The sequence below is a fragment of the Macaca mulatta genome, chromosome 11 (genome assembly GCF_049350105.2).
Source record: "Macaca mulatta isolate MMU2019108-1 chromosome 11, T2T-MMU8v2.0, whole genome shotgun sequence".
Taxonomy (NCBI): Eukaryota; Metazoa; Chordata; class Mammalia; order Primates; family Cercopithecidae; genus Macaca; species Macaca mulatta.
In genome coordinates, this window is record NC_133416.1 from 114,215,265 (window position 1) to 114,229,686 (window position 14,422).

The following is a 14,422-nucleotide window of genomic DNA, read 5'->3' on the forward strand; positions in this document are numbered from 1 at the left end:
TATAAAGAAAATTTTTATATATATGCACTGAAAAACAAAAAAAATTGTGACTTGCTTTATTGTGATGTCTGCTTTATTGCAATATTTACTTTATTGTGGTGGTCTGGAACCAAACTTGTAACATCTGCCAGGTATGCCTGTATCAAGAATTGTAATTGTTAGCTACTAAAAGGTGGTCAACAATGACAAGGAATAAAACAGGAGATAAGGCTACACTTCAGTATGGCAGGTAGTAGCCACTAGGCCACGTGTGGCTTCTGAGCACTGAAATGTGACTAGCTGGCATTAAGATGAGCTGGAAGTGTAAAATACACACAAGATTTCAAGAACTTCATATTTTTTTAAAACTCCTTTTATATAGAATATTTTAGATATACTGTGCTGAATAAATCATTAAAATTAATTTCACCTGTTTCTTTTTACTTTTTTAAAGTGGCTATTAGAAAATTTTAAATTTAACATGCTTTCTGTTGGATGGTACTGCTCTAAGGTGTTCAAAAGTACCAACTGCAGAAAGCAGCTGCCACCTCTATGGGGAGGGAAAATAAGCAAGGAATGAATAAAAAAACTTAACAAAAGCTCCCTTCCACTAAGTCACTGAAATTCACGGGTCCGTGCTGCCACAGGAACACACAACCTTCCCTGTAAAGAAACTTACCAGAGGGCAGTGACCAAAACTGTTTCATACCAATAACCTGCTGGTTGGCTGGGAAACTTCCTGGCAGGTATGGGCTAACTGGAGGTGATCTGTAGAAGCTGTCCACCAGGTGGCATAGAAACTTATCAGCGGATATAAGTAGGCTTACACAGAAATTCACCAGAGGGTGTATGTAGGCTGCAGCTGGTTCAGAAGGGCTGCTGAGGTGAATGCTACTGACCCTCCTGCATACTCATCTGCTGGCCCAGGGGAAAAAAGCACAAGTATATCAAGAAGAAAAGTTCTCTCCTGCTGTGACCTTGCAGAGCACCACCAACAATGTCTTTTGATAAAGCTTAATATCTAGCCAGCTGGCAAAGGAGAAATGTTTACAGTGTCCAGCTCCAGTATCACACAGTAGGGCAAGGTAGGTTTGGTGCTAAGAAATAATAAACTAATTAATGTATACCGATTTTCTTTATTGTTTTCTATTTCACTGATTCCCATTCCTCTTTATTTTTTGTTTTCTTTTTACTACCTACTATTGGTTTAAAGTGTTCTTTTTCTATCTTTAAGGTAGAAACTTAGTTCTTGATTTTTCCTTTTCTAATATAATATTGAAATATTATATTAGAAAAAATATTAATTTTCCTCTAAGCACTGCTTTAGCTGAATTCTGTAAATTTTGATATACAGTCTTCCCTTTATCTGCAAGAAATTGGTTCCAGGACCCCCTGTGGATACCAAAATTCATAGATGCTCAAGTACCTTATATAGAATGGTGTAGCATTAGAATATAACCTGGTGTGTCAATATATATATATATTTTGTGTTTCTTTTCTTTTTTTTTTTTTTTGAGACAGAGCCTTACTCTGTCGCGCAGGCTGGAGTGCAGTGGTGCAATCTCAGCTCACTGCAACCTCCTGGGTTCAAGCGATTCTCCTGCCTCAGCCTCCTGAGTAGCTGGGATTATGGGTGTGCACCACCATGACTAGCTAATTTTTGTATTTTTAGTAGAGACAGGGTTTCACCATGTTGGTCAGGCTGGTCTTGCGCTACCAACCTTGTGATCTGCCAGCCTCGGCCTCCCAAAGTGTTGGGATTACAGGCGTGAGCCATCATGCCCAGCCTTTTAGAGACTTCGTTTTCTCAATTCTCTAATGGGTTCAAACAAAATAAGAGAAAAAAAAAAAAAAAAAAAACCTCTATAATTCTGTGTCATATTCACTTTCATCTCATTGTTAATATGGGAAACAATGATCTATTGTGAGTTTTTACATCTTAACCAGAGATGGAAGTCCCTAGCTACTCTTCTTTTTTTTTTTCTTTTTTTTTTGAGACAGGGTCTCGCTCTGTTGCCCAGGCTGGAGTGCAGTGGCATGAATATGGCTCACTGCAGCATTAACCTCCTGGGTTGAAGTGATCCTCCCACCTCAGCCTCCTGAGTAGCCAGGACCACAGGCAAGCACCACCACACACAGCTAATTTTAAAAAATTTTTGTAGAAATGGGGTCTCAGCATGTTGTCCAGGCTTATCTCCTTGTAAGAGCAGGTTTTTATTTTAAGCAACACGTAGTTACCTTTAAATTTCAATACTTGGATTTAACAGTAAGACTGCAAATAGCACCAACATATTTTCATTTGAGTAACTGGATATTCACTTTGCAATTTTTTTTTTAGAGAGGGTCTTGCTCTGTTGTCCAGGCTGGATTAGAGTGGCATGATCTCAGCTCATTGCAGTCTCAACTTTGCAGGCTCAAGTGATCCTCCTACCTCAGCCACTGGAGTAGCTAGGAGTACAGGTGTAGGCTACCATGCCCAGCTAATTTTTAAAATTTTCTGTAGAGACAGAGTCTCACTATGTTGCCCAGGCTGGTCTCAAACTCCTAGGCTCAAGCACTTGGCAATTTTAAGCACTAATATTTGTATCTATTTTTGTGTATTACAATTACTCGTTAATCAGAAAGGAGTATGAACAACTAAATGAATATAAAGTTCTTGGCTTGGCGTGGTGGCTCACACCTGTAATCTCAGCACTTTGGGAGGCCAAAGCAGGCAGACCACTTAAGGTCAGGAGTTCGAGACCAGCCTGGCCAACATGGTGAAACCTCATCTCTACTAAAAATACAAAAATTAGCTGGGCACAGTGGCACACTCCTGTAGTCCCAGCTACTCAGGAGTCTGAGGCATGAGAATCACTTGAACCCAGGAGGTGGAGGTTGCAGTGAGCTGAGATTGTGCCACTGCACTCTAGTCTGAGTGACAAAGTGACACTTGGTTTCAAAAAACAAAAACAAAAACAAAACAAAAGAAATAGAACTCCCAAACAATTAAAAAAAAAGTTCTGAAGTCATAATTAATATACTGTGAAAATAATTAAGAAATGTAAAATTTGATAGTAAAACTAAAAGTTGTAAAGCACATATGTCCTAGGAGAAGGCATTTATTTTCAAATTGACAGTAAATTAAACAGTATAATTACATAAAAATGTTAAGCTACCTCAGAAAATAATCCAAATACAAAGAAGTAAAACTCTAAAAATTTCCATCCATCCATCCATCATCCTTTCCTTCTGTTTCATAACTCTAGTCTTAGGGTCTAAACTACTATTTATATACTGAAGAGTCCTAAATTTAGTCCAGACTTCTCCCTGAGCACTAGACTTGAATGCCTTCTCAACATGTACACTAAGATGCCTAAAAGGCATCCCAAATTTAAAATTTATAAAACGAACTCCTTATTTTTCCCTTAAACTTGTTCCTCCATAGTCTTTGTTATTCCATTAAATGGGAATCCATCCTACCATGTGTCCAGGCTAAAAACTTAAGAGTCATCCTTGACTCTCATATATCTCATACAGGCAAACCTTATAGCCTCTATTTAAAAAATATATCCAAAACCCTACCACTTCTCAACACCTCTATAGCTACCCTGGTCCTGGTCATCATCATCTTATTCCTAAGTAACTGCCATGGCTTCCTAACTGATCTTTCTGCTTCTTCCTCTACAATACTTTCAACCCCCTGTGTATTCTCCACAAACAGTCAGAGAAATTCTTTTAAATCATGAGTTAAATCATGTCACTCTTCTACTCAAAACTCTCCAATGGCATCCACTTCAGTCCGAGTAAAGGCTGAAGTTCCTAACATGATTATAGAGCCCTATGATCTGGCTTCCAGCCACCTCTCTGACGCCATTTCTTCTTTTCACTCACTGTGCCCTAGACACTGGCCTTCTTGTTGTTCCCTAAACAAATCATGCACATGTCTACTTCAAGGCCTTTGCTAACTGCTGTTTCCTCTGCCTTCCATGCTCCTTCCCCATGTTTCAGTTAGCTTAGTGGAATTATTAATTCTCAAAATTCTGTCAGGTAACTGGATAGTTCTTTTATTGGTTTCACTTGGATCTGCTCATGAGGCTGTAATTCACTGGCAGCCTGGCTGGGGCTGGAGTGCCTAAGATAGTCAAACACACATCTCAGACTTTGATGTTGGCTGTTGTTTGGTCCAATCTCTGTATGTGGCCTCCCAAAGTTAGATATTCTACCCCAGGCTTTCTTACATGATAGATGGAGCATCCTAAGAGGGGAAAAGTAGAAGTTGAAAGGTCGCTTAAGGCCTAGGATTTAGAATTCACAATGTCTTCTTTGACACTTGGTTAAAACAAGTTATAAGGGCAAGTCAGGTTAAAGGGGGTAGGGAAATAAATGCTACCTTTTGAAGGAAAGAGCTGCAAAATATTGTGGATATGATATACCACACCCCAGATGCATGGCTCACTCCTTTCATGTTTGCTCAAATGTCACCTTATCAGTGAGGCCTTCTATGATTCCACATAAAGTAACTAACTTTCCCTCACCTTGACATTTACTATCCCACATTTTACTCTTCTCTATAGCACGCATCACCACCTGACATTGTACATTTACTTATTTGTTTACCATCTGTCTCCTTCCACTACAGTGTAAGCACCATGAAGATAGAAATTTTTTGTTTGTTTCACTACTGTATCTCCAGTACCTCGGACACAGCCTTGTATATAGCAGGCACTCAATTAGTATCTGTTGAATACATTCTATCAAGTATGTGTCATGAATTAATAAAGCAAGATCCAAAGTAACTTAAAAAAGCATAATATAAATTTTACTGTTGAAAAATGGTGGCTTTATATGTTCTTTTATTCTGTGATTTTGAACAAAACATTTTATAATGCTTCAGTGTGGCCATCTATAGACTTTAGCCATGTGTCTCTGTTTCTTAGATATAATGAGGCCGGGCACAGTGGCTCATGCCCGTAATCCCAGCACTTTGGGAGGCCAAGGCGGGTGGAGACTCCTGGATCCTGAAGCCAGGAGTTTAAGACCAGCCTGGTCAACTGGTGAAACCCTTTCTCTGCTAAGAATACAAAAATTAGCAAGGTATGGTGGTGCATGTCTATAATCTTAGCTACTTGGGTGGCTGAGACACAAGAATGGCTTGAGCCTGGAAGGCAAAGGTTGCAGTGAGCCAAGACAGCACTACCGCACTCCAGCCCAGGCAACAGAGCGAGACTCTCTCTCAAAAAAAATAAAAAACAGAAATAATCAAAAAAAAGAAATAGATATGAGAATGTTTTTTAAAAATCTAGATATTAATTATGCACCTAGTCTCTAAAACCAATAATTTAAACTCCTTATTAGAAGTTTCTGCAGGGCCTAGAAAAAGTCACCTTGTTAGCCTATATTAAGTCAAAGTTTAACTTAGAAAAAAAACTAAGTAAAAAAACGCCAGAAAAAATGATGATAGTTTATTAGATATATATGTGTTTACTTATGTGTGTATAAAAATGTTCTGACCCATTCCTGAATCTACTCCTTATAAACAGAATAAATTGAGTGAATGACACAGAAGAAAGATACATACTAGGGGAGATATCAGTACTGGAGCCACTGCCACAACTATCCCAATTAACTAAGGGCACTGTTACCAGGTCTAAACTAGTCTTACCTCCAATGTGGAAAACCAGATTAATTACCTATTAAAAATCCCACTACTTCCTGTACTAGAATCATATTAAGACCTGAGACACTAATTAAGTGACTCAGCTAGTTAATGACAGAAGAATCTTCTCCCTCAGAGAAACTGTGGTTCTGATGGTTAGGGTGAAGGTGGGGGATGATATGCTTTTAATTGTATATCCTTTCAGCCTTTTTTTCCTAAAAAAAAAGACACATGCATGTTGAACCTATAAGCAAAAAGTAAAAATCAAAACATTAATTCAATAAAAAAGGAATTAATTCCCTCTATGGCTCTAGATATGGTAAATAAATCTAAAAGGAAGTTTTCATAAATGGCATTTTATACAGACTACTATATGCAGCTAAAGAAAAAATCAGAATAAAATAATAAGTACTATATGTATATGTATGTGTTCATGTATTTGTATATTATGGCCCATGTGGAAACCCTCTGCCAAATTGATAAGATAGGACATCATTTAAATACAGAAGATAGTTTGGCCCAATAATGTGCTATTCTAGGCAGAAGAAATCTCAAAACAAAGAACACTCGCTGGTTTGAAAAACGTTGGTTCAAAACAAGTAAATAAGAATTTTATTATTTTAAAGTAACTAGGGTTAGGTGCTATGGCTCATGCCTGTAATCCCAATGCTTTAGGAGGTTGAGGGAGGAAGATTGTCTGAGGCTAGAAGATTGAGACTAGCCTGGGCAACACAGCAAGACTACCAAAAAAAAAAAAAAAAAAAAAATTAGCCGAGTATGGTGGTATACAACTGCAGTCTTAGCTATTCAATTCTGTAGTCCTAGGATCACCTGAGCCCAGGAGTTTGAGGCTGCAATGAGCTACGATGGCACCACTGCACTATAAGCGGGGCAACAGAGCGAAACTCTGTCTCCCTGGCCCCAAACAAAAAAAGGCAACTCCACTTAGGATTCATTTTATTTATACCAAACAGATTTAGAGATAGGGTTGAAACAATTATCCACACACACTCTTACACACGAGTTGCTGATAAATTATTATCATTGCTTCTGATATGCTTTCTTGTTAGAACTCTCCCAAATACATAGGTTAAATTCTAAGTTGATGTATTACAGTTGTGAACACTCTTTAATGAATGTAAATTTTCACTAACATTAAATGTGTCTTTCATACAAGCAAAAAAAAAAAAAAAAAAAAGGGCTAAGTAATGTTAATTTGATTCCCAGCACTGGGGATTGATCTTCTCATTCACAGAAAGGAGCTGTTCCCTTCTACATTAAGAAATACAAATAGAAACATTGCTATTTCAAAATCTGATGAATCAAATGCTTCAAGAAAAAGCAGATACACATTTATAAAGTCTAATAGTTGATATGGTTTGGAATCTATGTTCTCACCCAAATCTCAAGTTGAATTATAATCCCCAGTGTTGGAAGTGGGGCCTGGTGGGAGGTGATTGGATCATGGGGGCAGATTTCCCCCCTTGGTGCTCTGATTGTGAGTGAGTGCTTGCAAGATCTGTTCTTTTTTTTTTAAGTGTGGCACCTCCCCACTTCTTCTCTCTTCCTCCTGCTCTGGCCATGTGAAGTTCTCACTTCCCCTTCACCTTCCACCATGACTGTAAGTTTCCTGAGGCCTTCCCAGAAGCCACTATGCTTCCTGTACAGCCTGCAGAATCGTGAGCCAATTAAATCTCTTTTCTTTATAAATTACCCAGTCTCAGATATTTCTTTGCAGCAATGTGAGAATGGACTAATACAGTAATAAACAGGAAGAGATGAATATAAAAAGGGCAATGAGGAAACTCAGTTTCTGGTCTGGGCATTTCCATGAGCTAGTTGTATGATTTTGGGCAACTCATTTACTCTCTAGGCCTAATTTTTTTCATTTCGAAAAATGGGAAGAAAAAAATAATAGGTATTTTAAACATTTTTAAAGATTTTTAAGCTCCTACTAAGTTTTTTAAAAAGCACTACAGTGCCAGGCACGGTGACTCACACCTGTTACCCCAGCACTTTGGGAGTTCGAGGCAGGTGGATCACCTGAGGTCAGGAGTTTGAGACCAGCCTGATCAACATGGTGAAACCCTGTCTCTACTAAAAGTACAAAATTAGCCAGGCATGGTGGCATGCGCCGGCAATCCCAGCTACTCAGGAGGCTGAGGCAAAAGAATCACTTGAACCCAGGAGGCAGACGTTGCAGTGAGCCGAGATCGCACCACTGCACTCTAGCCTGGGCGATAAGAGCGAGACTCCATCTCAAAAAAAGAAAAAAAAAAAAAGCACTACACGTTCTGTATTATTGGTAAAATGTCCATTGTTACAACCCTTTGACCCAGAAAGTCTTCTAAGAATTATCTCACAAATGTACTGGCCCATGTGAGCAAAGATTCATAAATGTGGACAAGTATGTTCACTGGCATTTGTATTAACAAAAGGCCTACAGAGAAAATAATTAAACGTTCAGTAGAAAGCTAGTTTAAAAAATTATAGCCATCTACAAAATGGAATACTATGAAGTCACCTGAAAGACTGAGGAAATGATATGGAACAACTTCTATATGGATATGTGAATAAAGCATGGCAGAGAATGGCGTGTATCGTGTGTCATTTCAACTTTTAACAAAGGGGATAGTAACACAGACACAAACACATGGATATGTGTGTGTGTGTGTGTGTGTGTAATATGCACACACACACAAAAATTCTTTTTTTATGCAAAAAATATTTCTAATTGGATACACAATAAACTGGAATTGGATACATAAGAAACTGGTAGTAGTTGTTGCTTCTGGGAGGGGAACTAGCAGTTTAAGGTAGAAGAAAGATTGAACTTTTCATTGTAAACTATTTTCCCACCGTCTGATTTTTACCACGTGTAGCTTTTTCATTAAAGAAAAAAAAACCCACAAAAATTTTACCTGAAAATACTTATATTCTCTACACCTTAAATTAGCCAAAAAACCTTATTTACCAAATATGTAATATTCTCTGAGAAAATATTGTTTTATGCAAATATTTTTCAAATTACCTTGAAAAGCCTGGGAAACACATCTGCTGGTTGTCCACGAATCACAAACAGACGGGAGTTTAATTTTCGTAGATTGGCATCAAGATCCTCAAGACACTGAAGCAAAAATCTAGAGAGAAGAAAATATTATTTAAATTATTAAAAATATATATTTAGAAGACATAAATTATTACAAAATCATGTTATTCTAAAAGTTGAAATGCCAACCTATCATCTTATTACCTCTTATTGATATATAAATTACTTTTTCCAAAAACCATACTAATATATATTTTTTAATTACAGCACAAATTACCTAGTATTTTAATGAAATACTGAATAAAATCACTAATTTTCATTAAATAAAAGTGACTTAGCAAAAATTTAATTTGTGAACATAAAAACATATAAAGAAGTATCAAAGCAATTAAAGAAATTGGTTTCATTATTTAAACTTGATGAAATACTTTCTACACGAAAATGGCTTTTCATATAGAAAGGAAAACTTGAAAAATCTAGAATATCTGCTACTGGGGGGAAAAAACCAGAAACATCCTATATAATGAATAAGCAAGTGAATAAGAATATCATGGTAAAAAGGAATCTGAGGGGACAAAAAAAAAAAAAAGAATATGAGTACTTTTCTGTAATATTGTAATCGTTTAAGAGATTGAAATCATAATGCCCATTTTCAAGTTTCTAATTTATTAAAAAAGAAACTAATAATAAGTAGATGCCAAATTATGTGGTTATTAATTCTCTGAGTGTAGAAAATGCCAGATTAACTTATAAAAATAAGAAAAGGTTTCATGGAGCTGGGGTGGAGATTATAGCTTTTTTCAATGAAGTAAGTAGTAAAAAGGCTTACACATGGCAGACATCTAGGAAAATTCTGGGACAGTACCAGGAGACTGCTTACTTTGCATCTTCTGTTGTGAAGAAATGGAACATTCCCCAAGAGCAAATTTAAAAGAGATATCACCCATGGAAGGTCCAATCTTATTATTTGACTCATACTAATTTTCATCTAGATTCTGTTCTTTTCAGCTGGACATATCTTATTTCCTATTTTGCTTCTTTTATGTTCTTGATCTTAAGGTTAAGTATTTATCTGTCTTTTCCACAGGCCACATGGTCTTTCAGAATAGTGATTATGTCTTACTTGTGAAGAGGAGTGATTAAGAAGCAGGGAAATGCATATTCTAGAAGTGTACTATCTAATATGGTAACCAAAAGCCACATGTAGCCATTTAAATTTAAGTTAGTTAAATTTAAAAATCAGTTCCTTAGTCACACTTGCCACATTTCAAGTCCTCAACAGCCACATGTATCGCTGGTGGCTACCATACTGAACAGTATAGCTACAGAACATTTCCATCATTGCAGAAAGTTCTACTGGACAGATTGTTCTAAAAAGTTGCTCGGTCTAGATCATTTTGTTCTCTTAACCGATTCCGATCCCATCGTTTCACTAAATAAGTCTTGTTGATTTTTTACAACTGTAGTTATTAGTGACATAAATACACTAATCAGGTCTGACACTTCTTCCTCTTTAGGAGCACCATCTTCCTCTTTAGGAGCACAGCTTGAAGAGTCACAGTGCTATATTTTTATGAGGATGTTAAAGACATCCCACCATTTCACCTTAAGAAATCTCATGGGTTTCCAAGTAGGAGGCAATCCTTTCTATCCCCACATTTATATTTTATCACATCCCTTTTCTGCCTTGGTTTGTAGTCACCTCCCCAACACCTGATCCCCATCTTAACCCACCCACTACCAATGTACAAATACTTCAGGGGAGAAGACTGTTGTTGTTAGATGGATAGTGATATAAAAGCATCGGAGTTTAATAAAATTATCTCCAACTATGAATAATTTATCATGTCTGGTAATAAACGTTTGTTGGGAAGCATCTAATTTTATGTATTTGCTTGGCAAGAGGAGTTACTAGACAGAACAAAGATGAAAAAGTTTTTACACGGATCAAAAATTAAGAAGTTGAAAGAACTAGCAATTTTAAGTTTTCTTAAATTGAAACAGTACAAAACTTAAATGTCCTGGAGGGGTAATCTAAGGCAATAATAATCCCCTAATCTCTGTTGCAACATTAGTTTCAAAATCTTCCCCACCAGAAATGAGGAAGAACTGAGAACAGCAAGAGTTCTCCATGTTCAACTTTTTGGTCAAAACGATTCTATGTGGTACAAGAGTTCAATGACAGTAAGATGGGAAAAGAAAATAAACCCAAAGGACATGATTAATTCATAAAATGAAGAATTAAGTATGACTGATAATTAATAACCTTTCCCTTTCTTAATAGGCTGAATAAGCATTCTTAATGCCTTTAATAAACTTTTTTTTTTTTTTTTTGAGACAGGATTGTGCTCTGTTGCTAAGGCTGGAATGCAGTGGTGCAATCATGGGTCACTGCAGCCTTGACTTCTCCCACCTAAGACTCTAGAGCGACTGGGACCACAGACATATGCCACCATGCCCAGCTAATTTTTGTAGTTTTTGTAGAGGTGGGGGTCTCCCCACGTTGTCCAAGCTGGTCTTGAACTCCTGGCCTCAAGTCGTCCTCCCACCTCAGCCTCCCGAAGGGCTGGGATTACAGGCATGAACCATCACAGGCCTGGCCTTAATAAACATTATATGAACCAAACAAATGCACAGAATGATATGGACTAAAGTAATGTGGTGCAATGGGAAAAGTTTTGAAACCTAAGAATTTTGTTTTGGTACTTCAGGAAACAAAGGACTAAAAGCTGTATTGAAGTATGGTGTTCTTCTTCCACAGATATAATTTACATCTCTCATTTCACATAAAAGTTACATAGATTTAAAAAATAGAAGAACTTAAAAAATAATATAGGTACTTTGTAATCAAATATTTTAAGTAGAAAAGATCTGAGAAGAAAAGCAAAAGAGAAGGCTAAAGTAGAACACACTATGATGCTATTCTTTGTTATAAAGCTTTTAAAACTACTTGCATATATTACTTTGATAAAATAAAATTTACATTGCATGTATCTACTTTTGTTTATATGTGCACAAGAAAATAATTGGAAAAATACTTACCAAACTATTAATCATACCTCCCCCTTAGGAAGTGGGGGTTTGAGATAGGAGTGAGAAAGAGAGAAACAAACACATTTTTTTAACTTCATAAAAAAGTTAAAAATTGATAATTAGCATACATTTCTTCAAAGTAGAAGAAAAATGAGATATGCTATATATGTTTCTGGTTTAATATATGGTGAATATCTTTTCGAGGCAATGGACATACTTCTACAGCACCAATTTTCATAGTTTCATAGTACTCCATTGCACAGACGTCCTATAATTTAACAAGTCTATCAACAAATTACTATCCTTAAATCAATCCTGAAAAGTCCTATCTAGTCTCCTCATCTGTAAAATTGGGACAGTAATAGGACCTGTCTCATAGCATTGTTCGTGAGAATTAAATAAATTAACTATGTGAAGCTCTTAGAATAGTGCCTGACCACAGTAAGTACAATTATATACTATTACTTTTTAGTGTTCTCCTTCCTTTTCACTTCTATTTTTGCTACAATAATTCTAGTTCATATTATCTCTTGCTTGTATTTACTGCAATGCCTTAAAATAGATCTGCCTACTAACAATCTCTCTCCGTTCTAATTCATTTTATACGCAATTCCAAATCTTCATGAGGCACACTTTCCTATACAAAGGTTTTCAGTGACTCAATCCTTATACAATACACAACAAATTATTTTGCTTGGCTACTAACCTAGGGTTCTAGGATGATTTCCTACCTCACACCCCTTTCTCACACCAAATCAAACTTCTCTTTCACCACACATTCAATCTCCTGGCCCTTTCCTTGGCTTGTAGTACCTTTCCCAATTCCCATCCCTTTAAGTTCATATCCCATTAACCTTAAATCTTCTAGCTGAAAGTCACTTCTATATCTTCTGAACCTCTGAGGTGCATGACGTCCTTCAGAGGATGAAAAAATTTTACCTCTATATAATATATACATATATATAAAATAAATAATATATTTTATATATATATAAAATAAAACCTCCTCCTGATGGATTTCAAATTAAGTCAGTCTCTCCCCCTCTCTCTCTTTCTGAGACAGGGTCTTGTTCTGTCACCCAGGTTGGAGTGCAGTGGCACGATCTCAGCTCACTGCCTCCACCTCCCAGGTTCAGGCAATTCTTGTGCCTCAGCCTCCCAAGTGGCTGGGATTACAGCAGTATGCCACCACACCTGGCTAATTATTTTTGTATTTTTAGTAGAGATAGGGTTTCACCATGTTGGCCAGGCTGGTCTTGAACTCCTGACCTCAGGTGATCCACCTGCCTCAGCCTCCCTGAGTGCTGGGATTACAGACATGAGCCATCAGGCCCTCTAACTACAGTTTTCTTAACCTCTATTTTGGTTTCTATATTTGGCAAATAAATCTCATTACATGCCTTGTATAATTTGTTGAAAAGATTAGAAACAGGATTAAATGACGTAGTAGGGGTCTTGTATAACTGCTAAAAGGATTAGAAGCCTCATAAAATCACCTAGTAGAGTCTCTAGTACATGATAGCTATGTATCAAACAGAAGTTGTTATTTTCCCTTGAGAATAATTCCTGTTTTTTGTTTTTTTTTAAAGAAACACCCCATGCATTTCTATGTGTAAATACTTGGGCATGACAAAAGAAAACATGAATTAGCTGGATGCCTATACCTGTATATAGAATTACTTTGAACTCATAACTTCATCTGAATGTGACTTTGAACTACGATTTCAAGGAAACCTTTCCCAGTAGCAAGGTCAATGTGACTATGAATATTATAAAACAAAGTACAATGCAATTAAGACTCAACTAATCTCTAAGCATATAATTTTTCCTTGATAATACCTCCAACAGCCCAGGTTCAAAGTATCAACTCAGTGATGGGTGTGATTTCTTTTTAATGCTGAATAAATAATGTTACTTCAAAACTATACAAAATCTAATGCTCAATCCTCTACCCTTAACTGGAAAAAGGATTAGATCTGTTAGAGTTCAGATTCAGTGTGTTCCAAGGAACACACCAAGTTCAACCTTAATGTAATAGAAATGCATGTGCTCTGGGACGCTCAATATTGAATGAATGATTTATTTTTAATATATTCCACTGAAAATACATACGATATCATCTTAATAGGAACATACTTTCATACCTTCTCCAATTTGGCATATATATTATTTTCTTGAACTACACGCATTTGAAGGCTCAGTTAATAATGCTATTAACTACATACAACAGATTGCTTTTTAAGTAGACCAAATGATAGTAAAACTTACTACATTACATCCCTTCATATAACTATACTGCCTACATAGAAGCACAGTCCTCATATTATTTAATTACAATACTGAATGCACCACTTTAAAATAAATTGAAGAGATACTAGGTGACAAAATATATTTCTTCACTTTAAACATTTTAAGGATGTTTTTTTCCTCCAGAGATCACTATCTATTGCTATTATTTTAAAAATTATATGCAGTAAGCTTCCTTATACCACTTCCAAAAGATGACTTCAGCATGAATCAACAGAAATATTTTCCTAAAGTAGGTCATTGCTATAGCAACCAGTGGACGGTTTAGTATACTCCGTCACAATGACCTACTTTCCAGTCTGTGCTAGAACAGCTTTATATAACTAGAATTTCTAGTTCTGTCTATGAAACAGTCCAAAAAAGGCAATGGTAAGATACAACATAATCCTATTGCTGCTGAAAACAAGGCATTAAGA

General features: G+C 36.5%; 1 protein-coding gene across 3 annotated transcripts in view; it reads right to left on the bottom strand.

The window, feature by feature from the left end:
* Positions 1-14,422, bottom strand: part of CRY1 (cryptochrome circadian regulator 1) — a 106,486-nt gene that overhangs the window by 25,079 nt on the left and 66,985 nt on the right. For all 3 annotated transcript variants that reach the window (XM_015152645.3, NM_001194159.2, XM_077952590.1), the window contains 1 exon segment: positions 8,649-8,757. In XM_015152645.3, the coding sequence (XP_015008131.1) occupies positions 8,649-8,757 (109 nt within the window).